The following is a 17,357-nucleotide window of genomic DNA, read 5'->3' on the forward strand; positions in this document are numbered from 1 at the left end:
ACCCAAATCGTTTGTGATCCAGCTTCACCTACAGAAGTGTTTTTTTAAATGAATCTTTGCAAACTGCCTTTCCTAATAATGTGCTAGTTAGCAATTTCTGTGGCTAAAGTTTACAGTCTCTCAGAGAATTTACACCCACAGACTGTAAAAACCCGTAGGTTTCTGAAGAGCATTTTTGAAGCTCTTAGTGGGCGGGAGTCGGCTGTCGCCATCTTGGAATCGCGTCACTGCATGTCACTCCCGGATAATCAAAAATGGGCAAAGAGGCAGGACGTGGGTGGAGCTGTTTTGCTTTAACCCTAATCAAACACACCTGAACAAGCTAATCAAGGTCTGATGGCTTACTAAGACGCTACAGGCAGGTTAGTTTTATTAGGGTTAGAGCTGAACTCTGCAGGGCTGGGACTCATCATTAAGACCCTAAAAATATATCAACTTGTGGAAAATGGGCATCGGATGGCCCCTTTAATAATTTAAAAATAGCAATAAACCCATAGAATAAACCTCTACATGACAAAGCATGTGTTGTACAACCCATATCATAACAGAATAACAGAATTTGATCAGTTTTATAATAGATTTAATAAAATCGAAGCATGGAAATGGAAATGCACTATGTACTTGTATACAAGTCAATTTCATTTATAATTTCCAGCTTGAAGCACACAATAAATACAGCATCCATATATTACACTAGGAAAACAATGTACTTTATTTCATACTTTACTTGCAGAAAGACTTTAAAGTAAATTAATTTATTCTAAGTGTGGCCTATTACTCTCACATCCTCACAAATATGACAAATTATTAAACATACATAGGACAAAATAACAACTCAGTTTATCAGTCGTTATCATTACACCGGCTTAATACAAAGATCAAAGCAACATGATTTCTCAGTAATGAAACCTGCTGATCCACAATGTTTGTCAGCCATTTAATTCCACACCAGACTACAGATAATGCATTTCCACTGATATAGTGAATGCTTTGACAAGCTGGTCATGACCTCTTTTCTCACATTTTTTCTGGGCTGAGAGACTGAAGAATTTCAATTGCATAGTTCTAGTTAGTCTCTATATCTCTAGTTCAGTCTGCCTATACATTTAACAATACAATAGAATAAGCTAAAAGATATTTAATGATTTTCTAAAAGTATACAAAGTCTAGAGTGAAAAACAACTGTGTAGTGCTCAGTCTACCTCACTGGACTTACATCCTTTTATCGGCAGTGCGAATGTCCACCTTAAAAACGAAAGGACAGAGCAAAATCAAGATTATAAACTATAAAGGAAAATATTCAATCATAATATAAATATCAGAAAACCAAAAAGATATCATAGAATGTTTTTTCTGCAATACAGTGCAGTTCACTGTAACATTTCAATTACTCACAATGATTATTACATAATGAAGCTTTCATACACTTTCTTTGAGTGAACAGCTATTTTTTTTCAAGAATTCAAAAAGTTAAGAAGTTTTGAGATGTTTTTTTATTGTCCTTCAAATGGGTATTAAAACAGACAAATACTAAGTTTAAACTACCCTCTGTACCACGATAAGACCTTTATATTAGTGATGGATTTACAAATTCTTTCAAATGTAGCATCTTTCCTCATGTAGAGACGCGTCACTGGTTTCTTTGGCTGGAAAGGCAGGAAATATGATGACAGGAGATTTTCATCTTCACTGGTGTCTCAGCACATCTGTATTGTAAAGAGAACTGAAGCTTGTCGTCTGTCACAGTCAAAATGATTCACTCTGTGGGAACATGACCGAGCAAAGAGGTAACTTTAGCTGTGATTGTACACACACAAGAAACAAAAACTTTACCAATATCTCAAATCAGTAGATTAGATCGGAAATAGGTCATAGGAAGAGGGTTAGACACCTACATTTAACTGTCTGTCTCTCTTTCTTCTCGGCCTCTTCTTGGTAGTTGATGCTCTTCAGGCTCTGCTCATGTAGAACATGTGAACAACACAAACATACACACGGCTCTGTGATTGGTGGTCGAGCTATGTAATTACAGAGGGCCAAGCAATAGTAAGTCAATGAGAGAGTAATTTCAAATGACAGGTAAACTGACCAATCATTTAGTCCCTCTATATGGACGGAGTCTGTTATCACTAACTTTATGACAAGTTTCACTCAGTGGGAAAAAGCCAATAAAACATCTAGCGCTGTTCTCTATAGAAAATTCAAGTAACATTAATGAGGAGGACATCATTGCTAATCACAATGGCGTGAATGTGTCGTGACTGCCGTCTGAGAGCTCTAAGATATCGATCTTTGCACGCTGAGACAAATGAGTTGGCTTTGTGATGACAGCAATTTGTCTCCCTTTAAATATTTCTATGTTACTTTGTATGAATTTGATGTAACACTTTGATCAGCTGTTCTGGATTGTTCTCATTAATCTTTTGGATTGCTTGTTAAATACTTACCATCCTTACGCAGGACACACTTCCACAAACAGAAACAGAGGCAAAGGACTAGAAGGAAGGCTACAGTAGTCACAGAGATCAGGATAGCGAGTGCCGTGCCAACTAGTGAGAGAAACAGAAAACCACAGATTAGATCTGATTTAGAGCATTTGTCTTCATTTACCATTTCAGTTTGGAATGGTTTCTGAATATTTAATCAAGGGATGTTTCTTCAACTTTGGAGAACTTTTCATAAAACTAAGATTTTATTTTATTTTTTATTTTGTATTATTTTTTTTTTTTACTTTGAGTTATATAGACGTGTTGAGATTACATTTTTTGAAAACTATTTTTTATTCACTTTGAGTTCATAGAGAACTGGTAACTTAAAGTAGCCAAAATAAAATGAAAAAGTTTAATTTCATTAATTTTATTTAAAGTTTATTTTATTTTATTATTTTTTTATGGTTTAAACCAACCTTAAAATCATTTCTTAGACTTAATCACTTACTTTTTTTCAAATTGTAAAAGTATTGAAATAATAATTAATTTAGCCTTAGTAAGATAAAGTCTGCTAATCTGTTAAGAAAAAAACACTGAAGATTTGAGATGACATTTTGCTGGAAAATGTCTCCATTCATTCAAGTACAGTTAAAGTCAAAAGTTTACATACACCTTGCAGAATCTACAAAATGTTAATTATTTTACCAAAATAAGAGGGATCATACAAAATGCATGTTATTTTTTTATTTACTGCTGACCTGAATAAGATATTTCACATAAAAGACGTTTATATATAGTCCTCAAGAGAAAATAATAGTTGAACTTATAAAAATGACCCGTTCAAAAGTTTACGTGCACTTGATTCTTAATACTGTGTTGTTACCTGAATGACCCACAGCTGTGTTGTTTTGTTTAGTAATAGTTGTTCATGAGTCCCTTGTTTGTCCTTAACAGTTAAACTGCCTGCTGTTCTTCAGAAAAATCCTTCAGATCCCACAAATTATTTGGTTTTTCAGCATTTTTGTGTATTTAAACCCTTTCCAACAATAGCTATGATTTTGAGATCCACCTTTTTCACACTGAGGACAGCTGAGCGACTCATATGCAACTATTACATAAGGTTCAAACACTCACTGATGCTCAAAACAATGCATTAAGAGCTGGGGGGTGTAAACTTTTGAACATAATGAAGATGTGTACATTTTTCTTATTTTGCCTAAATATCTTTTTTTTTTTTCACATTTAATACTACCCTTCAGAAGCTACAGAAGATGCTTACATGTTTTCCAGAAAACAAAATAAGTTAAATTTACGCTGATCTTCAAATTCAAAAAGTGTCACCAATGCATTGTAAAGATTCAACCCTCTATAATAGTTGCATATGAGTCCTTTGGTTGTCCTCAGTGTGAAAAGATGGATCTCAAAATCATACAGTCATTGTTGGAAAGGGTTCAAATAAACAAAAATGCGGAAAAATAAGAGACTCTGTGAGACCTGGAGGATTTTTCTGAAGAACAACGGGCAGTTTAACTGTTCAGGACAAACAAGGGACTTATGAACAACTATCACTATCAAAAAAAAAAAATTGCAGCTGTGGATCATTCAGGTAACAACACAGTATTAAGAATCAACTGTATGTTGTCATGGTTAACATGTTGAATGAATTCACACAAAAGTAAAAATGAAATCCACACCAGGCAATCCCCAAAAGGAGCACAGCAAAAGACGTACACATAGATGAGGCCAGACGCCAAACCCTGAAATGAATGCAACTTATAAAGGGTTTAAAACGAGAGACTAATTAAGACACAGGTGATAACGATAACTAATCTTATTCAGGTCAGTACTCAATAAAAAATAACATGCATTTTGTATGACCCCTCTTATTTTTTGTAAAATAATTAACATTTTGCAGATTCTGCAAGGTGTATATAAACGTTTGACTTTAACTGAATGTCCACTGTTGGATAAATTTAATGGATAAATGAACTAGCGTGTGAAAAGAGTGTGAAAAGTTCAACAATGAATTTATTTTCCCATAGCTGAAGAAACACTGTTACTGCTGATGAAAGGTTCTCTAGTTTCAAACAGAGATACAGCCAAAAGTCAAATTAAACAGGGAACATATGTATAAGTAACTGTACATTACATACAGAGACAAACCAAAAACCAAGGAATGCATGTAATTCATTTAAACTCTGATATATAACAATATTGCATGTTACTGACAGCCTTAGGCCAGGGGTGGGGAACGTTGATCCTGAAGGGCTGCTGTCCAACCCTAATCAAACACACCTGAACAAGCTAACCAAGGTCTTCAGGATATAAAGGTAGGTTTTTTTTTCAGGGTTGGAGCTAGACTCAACAGTGGACCTCCAGGATCAATGTTCCCCACCCTGACTTAGGCCTTTATCAGGCTGTGTAGCCCTTTGTGATCAGGATCTCTCTGCTGCCTTTCCATCCTTTTAGTATTTTCTTGGCTTTAAAGATTTGTTTTCCAGGGCGTCGCTCTGCATTCTGTCCAAAACATAAGACAGAGCAAGGGCCAGGAAAAACACTGAATGATGAGCCCAAAAACCTGACATACCAGAGCTAAACTGCATGTCACGCTGTAAACCACAGTTCATACATACCACTGAAATTACAACCATACAAGAATTAGACATGCAATCAGAGAAGTATGAGTTTGAGACAGTGCTGGGATCTTTCAAAATTTCACTATAACTTTTGTGGTTCACCAAGGATCATCATAATTATGATATATAATATTTCACCATGACAATGGGATCACATTTCATAGATTTTGCTCAATCATTTTAATTTACCCCTATTGGTCCACTTGTAACAGTGGCCAAAAACAGTCATGACTATTGTTTACTCTCTCTAATAATTCAGATGAAACAGGTTGTTATATGAAAAATAGTTCACACTCACTTTTAGTGTTCATGGAAACAGCAATGGCAGTCTCCAGTCCTTTATGATGAACGAGACATTTGACAGAGACATCCTTCAGGAGTCCAGCCTGGATGGTCAAGGTGCTGATGACCAGAGTCGTCCCGTCATTCTGCTGAATAGCGGTGGTCACAGGTGGGCCAATGGTCCGGTTATTTCCTTCCACATTCCACACTATTTCGGCTTGTGGCCGGGCCACGGCAGTACAGTTAGCCTCGATCACTCCTGGAGATGTGGTCTTGTAGCTTACTTGAGGTTTGGGGAGAACTGTAAATGATACAGGATATAGTTGTTTTGTGTCTTTCTCATAGAGAGTTTAATCCAGGGGTATACACTGCGCTCCAAAAGTTTGGAAACGCCCTAGAAAAGGTTTTGGACAATATTGGCATGAATCCTTTTTAATTTGTGACAATTTTGCACTGATAAGGGACAACACAAACTACGAAAACATATTTTATTACATAAACAGTTTATACTTAAAAAAACGTAAATTTATCAATTTATCAAAATATCCACCATTAGCAGCTATTACAGCTCTGCATAATCTGGGCCTAAATTCACTGTATTGTAAAATTAATTGGCAATCAATTGTTGAAGCTATTAAGGTGTGCTGACCCAAACATCTTTTAAAAACCTGGGCCAAGTTTTAACCAGGCATCACAGCTGGCAAAGGGGCATGTCTTGATTTTGACATGTATATATTGCCATTGTTATGTAATCATGTTAATGTAATAATGAAATAATAATAATGAAATAATAATGAAAATTATTATTGCTGGTCTTCAATGATAATGTCAACTTACTTTAATGTATTTGCACCACAAAATGATATGGATTTATGCTGATATTGTCCAAAACCACACTTTGTGAGGGGTGTTTCCAAACTTTTGGAGGGCAGTATATGTAGTCAGAATACACAGCTACATGTGAATGTCCATCAGTGAAGGTTAGGGTGCATCAAAAAAAAAAAAAAAAAATAAATAAATATATATATATATATATATTTCATGAGTTCACCCTCACATCTAATCTGGTTGAGTAAACAGTAAGCATATTTTGGCGTGCTGTCGTGGGGGAGGGCTCCGAGCCCGGAATATGGCCCGAACCCAGAGAACTCCCCCCATCCCAAGTATAGGATGAGGATAGATTAAGTGTGAGGAGTTGGGGTGGAGGGGGGATGCCGAAAAACAGTCGAATGATGGAGGTAAGTCGGCTGTGTGCTTATATATGACTTGTGCTAGCTAGACGAGTTGCACCTGTGCCAAATCAGTTGATTATCTGATCATGCTCCTCCCGAACTTTGTTATCAAACATCATTTCACGAGTTCACCCTCACATCTAATCTGGTTGAGTAAACAGTAAGAATATTTTGGCATGCTGTCCTGGGGGAGGGCTCCGAGCCCGGAATATGGCCCGAACCCAGAGAACTCCCCCAAAAGAAGCTTAAAGGCCTGAGACAGCAGCCAGATTTGTTAGTTGCCCCCCAAAATATGCATGCTAAGTAGAAATTTGAGGGGCCGGGGGGGTTGGGGGTGTCTTGGGGCAGAGCGACTTGGAGAGCCCTTGCACTGTCTGACGGGAGCTGCGACTCGAGGTGTCAGACTGGCGAGCCCTACATGTCGCTAAAGGAGGAGCATGATGGCAGATATCAAATGAGGGGCTCTCGCTGCTTCCGAAGGGAGCTGCGGCTCTGCTGCACCAGAAGGGCGAGTCCCTCTTGCAGCCGGAGACGAGGAACGTTTTGATGCGTCGGACGACGGCTCCCGCTACGACCGAAGGGAGCCTGCAGCTCTGCTGCACCGGGAGGGAGGCCCCGTCCACTGCCGAGTACGCAGCGTAACTCAATTGGCAGACGGAGGGCCCACACTGCGACCGAAGGGAGCTGTGGCTCTGCTGCACCAGAAGGGAAAGCCCCGTCCGATGCTAGATAGGCAAGAATATTTAAGTCGATAGATGGAGGGACTCTCGTTGCTTCCGAAGGGAGCTGCGGCTCTGAGTACACAGCGTAACTTCAGACGGCAGATGGAGGGCTCACACTGCGACCGAAGGGAACCGTGGCCCTGCTGCACCGGAAGGGGGAGCCCGGTCCGATGCTGGATGAGCCAAAAAGATTCGTAACGAGTGGTGGAGGGACTCTCACTGTGACCGAAGGGAGCTTCGGCTCTGCTGCACCGGAAGAGAGAGTCCCCCTTGCGACGATGTATCGGGCGTGGAGCCCCCACCGCAACCGAAGGGAGCCGTGGCTCTGCTGCACCGGGAGGGAGAGCCCCGTCCGCCACTGAGCACGCAGCGCAACTCAAATGATAGACGGAGGGCCCAAACTGCGACCGAAGGGAGCCACGGCTCTGCTGCACCGGGAGGGGAAGCCCCATTAAATGCTGAATAGGTGAGAAGATTTAAGACGACTGGTGGAGGGACTCTCGCTGCTTCCGAAGGGAGCTGCGGCTCTGCTGCACCGGAAGGGAGAGTTCCTCTTGCGACAATGTATCGGATGGAGGGCTCCCGCTGTGACCGAAGGGAGCCGCGGCTCTGCTGCACCGGGAAGGAGAGTCCCATCTGCCACGGAGTACGCAGCGTAACTCCAACAGACAGGGGACTCATGTTGCAACCGAAGGGAGCCGCGGCTCTGCTGCACCGGTAGGGGGAGCCCCGTCCGATGTTGAATAAGTAAAGAAATTCAAAGCGAGTGATGGAGGGACTCTCACTGCATCCGAAGGGAGCTGCGGCTCTGCTGCACCGGAAGGGAGAGTCCCCCTTGCGGCTGAATACGAAGCGTGGTTTGATGCCTCGGATGGAGGGCTCTCACTGCAAATGAAGGGGGCCTGCGGCTCTGCTGCACCGGGAGGGAGAGCCCCGTCCGACGCAGAGTACGCAGCGTAACTCGAGACGACGGACGGAGGGCTCACACTGCGACCGAAGGGAACCGTGGCCCTGCTGCACCGGAAGGGAGAGCCCCGTCCGTTGCTGGATGTGCAAATGAGATTTGAAACGATGGCTGAAGGGCTGAAGGGTGACCAAAAAGGGGCTTTGACTGGCTGCATCGGAAAGGAGAGCCTTGACTGCTCAAGTAAGCGACGTTATTAAAAGCAGGGAAATTTCATGTTTATTTATTTATTTATTTCTGATAAATGCTAGTTGGGCTTCTTTTATGTGGTGGTGATTGGACCGGATGTAGCTTCTGAAAGCATCTGATGACCACTGACCGACCGCTTGTATTTGTGGGTAAGCCCGTTTGAGCAAGAATCAGTTTTAGATGTCTTCAAATTAGAAAAATGTTGCATGTTGGTTAGAGTTATTGATGCAAATAGGGTCAAGAAAGGATTTAGATTGAGCATTCCTGAGTTGAAAGCAGGAAGAGGGAGCTGATATTTTAAATTGAAAAGAAGGGTAAGAAGGAAGATAAGGAAGGGCCATAACTGTTTGCGGAGGCAGCCTCATGCGTGGATTAGCTCCTGGCCATCGATAGGGAAAAGGAGCAGCAGGAGGGTAAGAGTAAGGTGGCAGATCTTGAGTGGCTAGCGAAGGCAGCCTCACACTAGCGTCTGCTACCAGAGAAAGAAGGGAAGGGGTGGGAAGGATAGGAGGTCGGAAAGTCGTGTCAGCGTGCACGACTTGATGATCGAGGAGAGCTGAAACTTCTTCTGGAAGAAAACAACGTTATTTTGAATGAAGTCGAGAGCTGTAAGGGAAGGGGAGCATAGGGCGAAGGCAGTATCACTCTTAAATCAGCATCTGGGTTAGTGTCTGCTAAGGGAGCTGGAGGCCACTGAAAGAAAAAGAGTTATTAGCAACAGGAGGAAAAGCCTGAGATGTGTGGGCTTGAGTTGCAAGCGGAGACAGCCTCACGCTTTCTTCAACTGCTGTAGGTCACGGGAAGGGAGTGGGGTTTGAGACATCCAGAAGAGCCTGTGGAGCCAGTGAAGGCAGCCTCATGCTAACATATACTGTTGGAGCTGGAGGCCGCTGAAAAAGAAAAGGATTAAATGTAATGGGAAGCAACTTCAGGCTTGTTTCAGCTGCTGGGAGTGGTTTGTGACATTCTGCAATGTCAGTAAATGCTAAAATGCTTGAGTGGCCTGCAGTGTTGCCAACCCAGCAAATTTGTTGCTAGATTTAACAACTTCTCAGACCATCCTAGAAACTTTTTTTTTTTTTTTTTTTTAAATATGGCAATATGGTTATTAGTATTATTATAATATTTATTTGTTGTATTGCAACTTATTTTAGCATTATTATTTTTTTTTTTTTTTATTAAATAATTGACAACATTTGCCACTTTTTTTTTTTTTTAAATTAAAAACGTGAAAAAAAAAGATAAAAAGACACTTTTCCTCTTAACCACACAAAATGAGTGTTGAAACAGCTGGCCAGCTGAGCAGCAGATCAGCTGGTAAGAGGTGCTTAGCAGTAAGCTTATCACGTACAAATTAGGTTGCTAGTTGCACTTTTACCAACAGAAACATTAATGGTAGCTTTATGATGCACATAAGTTGGGACTATGCACCTATGATTGTTAATTTAGGTGCACTGTTGAACTTATTTTTCTCGAAAACCAATCTTTTTCCATCGTATCTGTCTGTGTACAACGTGTAATTTAAAACCCAGCTAAATGCTAGTGAAAATTAGTACAGAACATTTGAATAATTTCGTTTCGCGACTTCACCTACAAACACAAAGATCATTTGCAACACGGCCTGCATCGCGCTAGCGACTGCTGCGAGAGCTGGAGGCCTGACTACATGCGGCGCTGCGGACGGAAGACCCGCGGTGAAAAGTTGAGCCGAAGCGGGAAGCGAGTGAGGTTTTGCTGCGGTGAGAACTGGGACGCAATGATGCCTGCCGCTGCGACCCAGCGCTCGAGGAGAGCCGGGTCTTGTGCGGGACTATGGTGGTGTCAAACGAGGAGAGTTCAGGGCTTTGCTCGATCTGTTGGCCGTCTTGGTGGCTGGAGAGGATTTAGGAGTGAGGTTGGCTAATCTGCAGGGTGAAAAAATATTCCGTACAGGTCCGTTTTGTTTGTCCTCTGCGAGAATGATTCGTCGAGATTAAACAGCGTATACAGTCCATTTTCCGTGCGGAAGATATATTGGCATGGTCGAATGATACGAGGATGCCGGGGAAGAAACTGGAAGTCTCGCCGGTGGAAGCGATGTTAAGCTTCGGCGTTGTGGTGAACGTGTGGCTGATCGAGCGGAGCGACGGTCGCGATTAAGCGTGGAGCTCGACGGCAGTTGCGACAGGGGATCTCGTGTAACGTTACTGGTCTCGTCGTTGTGCGGAAACGTAAGTCTGTAATATAATGGCGAAAGGAGCAAAACCGAATGCCGAAAAACAGTCGAATGATGGAGGTAAGTCGGCTGTGTGCTTATATATGACTTGTGCTAGCTAGACGAGTTGCACCTGTGCCAAATCAGTTGATTTTCTGATCATGCTCCTCCCGAACTTTGTTATCAAACATCATATATTTTTTTTGTTTGTTTGTTTTTTTTCCACTAGCATAAAGTAATTCCTCTGAAGTCAGACAGCAAATGTACAAAATATTTCAAAAAATGAATATTAAGTGTGCAAAATATTGTTACAGGATTGGAAATAAGCACAAGTTTCAGATTGTTTTCAGAACAGATTCTGTTGGATCATTTTTTATTTATTTATCTTTATTTTTCCTAACTTATTCAAGTCATGATGTGACCGTTTAGCTAAGTATGGTAAACCATACTTCATTTAATCCACCCAAACAGAAATTTTAAGTGGGGGTAGTGAATGAACAGTGCTCACTTCTTCCAAACTTTTAGGATGACCTTGTAAACATATGATTTAAAATATAAAATTTGGCCACAATGTTTATTACCTGTAATGGCATACGTTAGATAATAGTGCAGAAATTAATTTCAAACGTTTTTTCTAAATTTAGCATTTTTTTATGCACCCTAGTGGATGTTTTGGACAAGTTGTTATTTTTGTTTTCTTTGCACACAAAAAGTATTCTTGTAGCTCCATAACATTACGGTTGAACCACTGATGTCACATGGACTATTTATTAACAATGTCCTTACTACCTTTCTTGACCTTGAACGTGTCAGCTGTCTATGCATGATCAAAAAGCTCTCGGATTTCATCAAAAATATCTTAATTTGTGTTCTGAAGACAGACGAAAGACTTACGAGTTTGGAACGACATGAAGGTGAGTAATCACTGACAGAATTTTCATTTTTGAGTAAACTATGCCTGTAAAAATTGATGATAGCATCTACCAACAAGAGCCTTTGGAGCCATGCTAACCAGCCAAACTTTGACCTCTTGACCCCAACACATAATCATGCATTGACTCTACTGAATGATAACCATTTGTGTTGGCTTGAAAAGCAAGAGTTGGCTTTGTAAATCAACAGATCTGCATGCCATCTCCGAGTGTTTGCAGCCCACATATTTTCGTCAGTAGTTCAAAGCTACAGAGATGCCCATTCAAACTACAGCATTGGCCCAAAAAAGAGGTATACACTTCGCATTCCAATGGAGAACAAGCATTTCACATTCTTACAAAACCATGACCCCTACAGAACAATCAAAGATTGGTATGAATAAGAGATGAGTGAATATGATTAAACAAAATGCTGAAATAAGAAATGTTGTTTTGGACCCCACTGACTTCCTTGTATGAACAAAGCATTAGAAATAAAGTGATACAGTGTCTGTTGGTGGCTGCATCCTATTCTGAACAAATACAACAGTACAGAGCAACGAGGCACGAAGTGAACATCAATCTGAGAGAGACAAGGCAGGAGAATGAGAGCAGCACATAGAGAGAAGCACTGTGTTAGTGGAACAGTGACACAGTCATTCACTTTGGCCACAGTCTGAATAAATCATAGATCTCACAGTCTCACCCTCCTACAATCAGTTTCTTTCATATCACTCTCTCTCTGTCTGTTGTCCTCATTTTCTCCAGTCCTGTGTGTGTTTAGCCTTGTCCTGCCCTCTCTACCACTCTGTACTACAGCCCTACCAGCTGAATACACCAAACTGGATTTGTCTTTCACTCAGTTTAGAGTCAAAACATCTTATATATTATTGTTAGGGTTAAAGTTAGCAGAATAAGTTGACACGAAGTTGCTAAGTTTATAGTAGTGGAATGTCTATTGAAGGACCATCAAATAAAGCTGATATTAAGCAGAAAGTCTACTAATACTATAGTGACTGCTAGTTGACATCTAAGCACAAAGTTAGCTAACTGTCTAAAGTGGACTATGAAAATAAAGTGTTTCCTCATTCAGCCAATATTTGCAATTGTTAAATATGACAAAAAAGTTGAGTAGTCTGCATCACTGGACAGCTGAAGCATTGCACTGGAATTCATGTCTAAACTGTAAATGTTATCTTCTTTTATTTGATTGGTCTTAGTCATTTTGATATTGACAAGCACTGCCAGACCAGCCTAAAATGTAACTTTTAAAGCTTTACATCATCCTAACAACTAGCAGCGCAAGTATCAAGACAAGTATATCAAATATTGGCCTACTTAACAACTTAACAAAAAGTAGCATCATCCAGCTTATCAAGATTTCACTGCAACTGTGGACTTACCAAATATAGTGAGGCAACTTGTGGCACTCTTAGTGCTGTCCGGGTACACTTGGAACTCACAGGTGTAGCAGGCCTCATCTTCAGGTCGGACCGGCCATAACGTTAGCTGTGTGTCAGATAGGGAAGGGCTCAGGCTTGCGCGGTCCACAAACTCTTCTTCAATTACAGGGTCACTCTGCTTTGCAAAAGATGCAACTTCACGGGATTCTGCTTTATTTACAATCTTCTTCCATAACACCGTCTTGACCTTCTCCGGCAGGCCGTAACGACAGGCCAGAGAGGCTTGTTTACCACCCACTGCAGTCTTATTGCCTTCTGGAATCACCATTGCTGTAAAAAAATGAAAATAAGACACTACTACAGTAACCGCTGCATAACACATGTAACTTATATACATGATTGTAAATACATTTTATACAGTATAGTGTATTTAAAACTATATGCATGTAATCTGAACCCCAGGTATTAAAGGAGTAGTTCACTTCCAGAACAAAAATTTACAGATCTCACCCCCTTGTCATCCAAGATGTTCATGTCTTTTTTTCTTCAGTCGTAAAGAAATTTTTTTTTTTTGAGGAAAACATTTCAGGATTTCTCTCCATATAATGGACTTCAATGCTGCCCCTAAGTTTGAACTCTTTCGGTTCATGACAGTTAGGTTAGGTCGAAAAACTTTCATCTCATTTTCGCCTCCAACTTCAAAATCATCCTACATCTCTGTTTTACCTTTTTTGTAAAGGGCCTTTGACCTTCTGCATGTTCACTTAACACAGTACACACTGAGTCGGTACTTCTGCAGCGATGTAGGATGATTTTGAAGCTGGAGGAAAAAATTAGATAGGAGTTTTTCTAACCTCACTGTGATGAAACCAGAATACACAGAGTTCACGCAGAGCTAGACAAGATGAGCATTTGAGGTTTGAAATATTTAAATTGTAAATTTACTGAAAGCAAACTACTGCTTTAAAACTTGTATGGCTTAATATAACATAAATGATGTCTCTTACTGAAATATAAAATAGAAAACCCATGAAATACATTATTTAAAAAATTCATATTGTTTTATACATATTTTGGAGTATGGGAGGCGCCATTATTTCAATGAGCTAAAATGGCTGCAATCTGTGAACTACTGGCGCTACCTGTTGCTATTTTTACCGCAACACAACTCAGGAAACAAAATACTGATACGGTTCGGTTTTGGTTGTAATTTTCAGTCAAAAGGCAACAAGAGAAGCGATGTAAGTCTTCACTGCTTTCTTAGCGATAAGAAGAGGAGAAAAGAATGGATGCCTGTGGACAAATGAACTTGTTAAAGACCCGCGTCTTTGTTCTCTCCACTTTAGCCCTGATGCCTTTGAGGCTTTTAGTAGAGAACAGCTACTGAAAGAGCTTACAAACGGCAGAGACAAGAAACGCTAGATGCCATCCTGGCAGAATGTAAGCATGCCGACGCTTGTCATGATGATGACTTAAGGAGTTTCTCAGTGCAGATTTCACTCATAATCCGGGTGTGCTTAGACTCCTTGTGGGGAAAATCGATGGTACGGCATTTGGTTTAAGCTTTATGCTTATATCTATCACCACCTGTAAGCTTTTTCAGTAGCTGTGGTCATCATATCAGTATTTTATTTTCTGAGTTGTGTTGCAGTAAAAATAGCAACAGGTAGCGGCAGTAGCTCACTGAGCTCAACCATTTCACTTCATAATGGCGCCCCCCATAGTCCAAAATATGTATGAAACAATGTGGACTGTTTAAATAAAGTAAGTCTTTCTACTACATATTTCAGTAACATCATTTACATTACATAAGGCCATACAAGTCTTAACCCGGGTCTCCCTTTAATAGCATACTACTATAAGCTCTGTTTTTGCAGCAGTGCTGTAGAAGAACCACTTTTTGAAGAACATGTGAAGAACTTTTTCCACAATAAAGAACCTTTTGTCCATTTGATGTTAAATATTCTTCATGGAACAACAGAAACCAATAAAGAATCTTCATTTTTAAGGTAGTATGTCACAAGACAAACTATTTTTTTTTACCTGCAGTTAACAAAAGAAGAAACAGGCTTTGGGAGTGAGGTCAAAAAGAGGTCTCACTGAGACCAAGATGAGATGGATGAGTTTTTTCAAAGTCAATACATAAACTGCTGAAGGAGCATCCAGAATACAATCCCCACATGATCAATGATGTATTAAAGGGAGGAAAGGACACTAGTCTCCACCACATTATCCTTAAAAATGATTGGCAGGTCCAGAGAATCCATGAGATGTTGATACCAGCTGAATCTTTGCCTGACAAAGCAGCTGTTTCTTATCAACAATCACATTCTCTTCCAGAATCCACAACGCAAGTGCGCAACATCTAAAACCACAACTATGCTGAAGTGTTTTATAATTCCCACAACCTGCTTTATGAGAGCCAAAGAACAAAAACTGATGATACGTGAGCTGAATATCAGTGTTTCAAAGCATATCTAAAAAAATATATATATATTCATTAAAGTAAGACTTGGCTTTCTAATGCATGTTCATTTAGAATTAAGCAATGGGCTACAGCCATATCTGTCTCTGATTTTCAGTCAATAAAGAGCGTGATGAATGAAAGACCAGGAATGGGAGGTGAACTAGTAATAGTTTAACTGAAGATTTCCTAAGTTGGAATATGACTGAAGGTTACAAAATGTGAACATGTTTGAATATCGCAGTTGAACACACAACATTACTCAGCTAAAATGAACTGACATGAATAAAATTTAATAAAATCTTGCTGATTAAGATTTTAAAAATTCAGTATTGTTTAAGGAATCAGTCATGTGACTGATTCAATGACTTACTCATGACGACTTGTCACTACCTACCAGCGCTTCGATGTAAACTGCAAAAAGATTCACTAAATAAATCACTCTGGAACAAAAAAGTGATATAAACCATAAAAAGTCCCAGTGTTGTTGGAAAGCACTGATGCTCACTGTCAAATGGAATGATGCATCCTCCAAATATATCTTGTCGAAGACTCACCTGTGACAGTAAGGCAGGTTTGTCCTTCTCTTGAGCCTTTGGGATAAATATCAAAGATGCAAGTATAACAGCCCTCATCCCTGTAGCTGACTCGTTTAATGGTGATGGCGCTGGCATCTCGTGGTGAAGGAGCTAGCTCCACATGCTGTTGTCCGCTCACGCTGTCTTGTTCACCAGGCTGGTAAGTGATTAACGTCTGGTTCTGCACATCCAGCCAGCGGACCTGTTGAACCGATTCTCCTCTGCCCTTGACAAGCGTACAGCTCAGAGTGAAGGGCTGCTCGACCGGGGCCTCCAGACGTTTTGGAGCTGAAACCCTGCCTGAGACAAACCAATACTGAAACCAGCCGAAATACACTGCTTATACATAGAACATGAGATAATAATCACGCACCTTGTAGTCTGGACACCATTACCAAAGACACACAGATCTGTAGACATCTTGGCAAGGAGACCACAAACATTTTAGCCTAGTGGAAAGAAAATACAGTGTTTTAGTTACTATAACGCCAAATTCTAAAAGTTTTATCTGTTTTTAAGTAGTTTATACCCTTTATATTGAGAGGGCATTTAACAGTCCAGCTCAGTCTTGTGGGATGAAAATGAAGGCAATGATTTCTGTAAGTTAGGGACGTTTCCAACATCTTACTGAAGGGCTGCCATCTGTGTTCACATATTACAGACACAAAGACAATTTATAAAACATGTATAGAAAATATACACACTTAAAAGTTTAAAATGAGTTTGTAAACAAATAGAAATTCTGCTTATATATGAATTTCTACACCAAACACTGTGTGGTATTTGTGTTGTTTCACTATTTTTCCAAAATAATAAAGAATGAACATTTGTATTTAAACGTAATTATACATTATACATTTCAGAAAACATAATTAATGTGTTTTTGAGCCGTTTAATCCATGACTGCACCACAACTATGACTTTAAGTTAATCTAAATTAATATCTTTTCATTTTAAAATTGATTTAAGAGGTTGGAAAAATTCTACAAGGATTATATAAATATAGCTAATAAATCTTTAGTAAACAGGATTTGCTGAGAACAGTTAAATAACAGCTGATTGATTTTTATATATAATACATAACTTTTCTGTATAACAATATTTTTATGTTAGATATGTAATTATATGTAATTTACTACTTACATATTGAAATTAAATTATTTGGGAAAATTGAATACAAAATGAGTCTAAAGTTTAAAAGTAACCAAAGATGTTCTGAGTGTTAGATAAGAATAAGTAATTAATATTATATTTTGACATACCTCTATGTGGAGTAGATGCCCTCTGCTCTCAGAACACACTCTTCAACACACTGAACCAACTGCAAACGGTCCTTTCTCCACCCATCACTAA

At 39.8% G+C, this 17,357-nt stretch overlaps 1 protein-coding gene across 3 annotated transcripts; it reads right to left on the reverse strand.

The window, feature by feature from the left end:
- Window positions 1–1,099: 1,099 nt before the first annotated feature.
- zgc:113337 (uncharacterized protein LOC503741 homolog) lies at window positions 1,100–17,357 on the reverse strand. Of its 3 annotated transcripts, XR_007826728.1 has the most exons (10): window positions 17,267–17,357; window positions 16,534–16,646; window positions 16,378–16,453; window positions 15,984–16,304; window positions 12,963–13,292; window positions 5,364–5,648; window positions 2,448–2,549; window positions 1,896–1,956; window positions 1,589–1,761; window positions 1,100–1,245 (listed from the first exon to the last, which is right to left on the reverse strand). XR_007826728.1 is itself a non-coding variant. In XM_051103018.1 (9 exons), exons 3-8 carry the CDS (start codon window positions 16,422–16,424, stop codon window positions 1,898–1,900), a joined length of 1,140 nt encoding a protein of 379 aa, XP_050958975.1. In that variant the 5' UTR covers window positions 16,425–16,453; window positions 16,534–16,646; window positions 17,267–17,357; the 3' UTR covers window positions 1,100–1,761; window positions 1,896–1,897. The 3 variants fall into 3 exon arrangements, 2 of the variants coding, with proteins under 2 accessions (XP_050958975.1, XP_050958974.1); XM_051103018.1 differs by having other exon boundaries at window positions 1,100–1,761; window positions 15,984–16,300; XM_051103017.1 differs by having other exon boundaries at window positions 1,100–1,761.

This window comes from Labeo rohita, unplaced genomic scaffold (genome assembly GCF_022985175.1).
Source record: "Labeo rohita strain BAU-BD-2019 unplaced genomic scaffold, IGBB_LRoh.1.0 scaffold_340, whole genome shotgun sequence".
Lineage (NCBI taxonomy): Eukaryota > Metazoa > Chordata > Actinopteri > Cypriniformes > Cyprinidae > Labeo > Labeo rohita.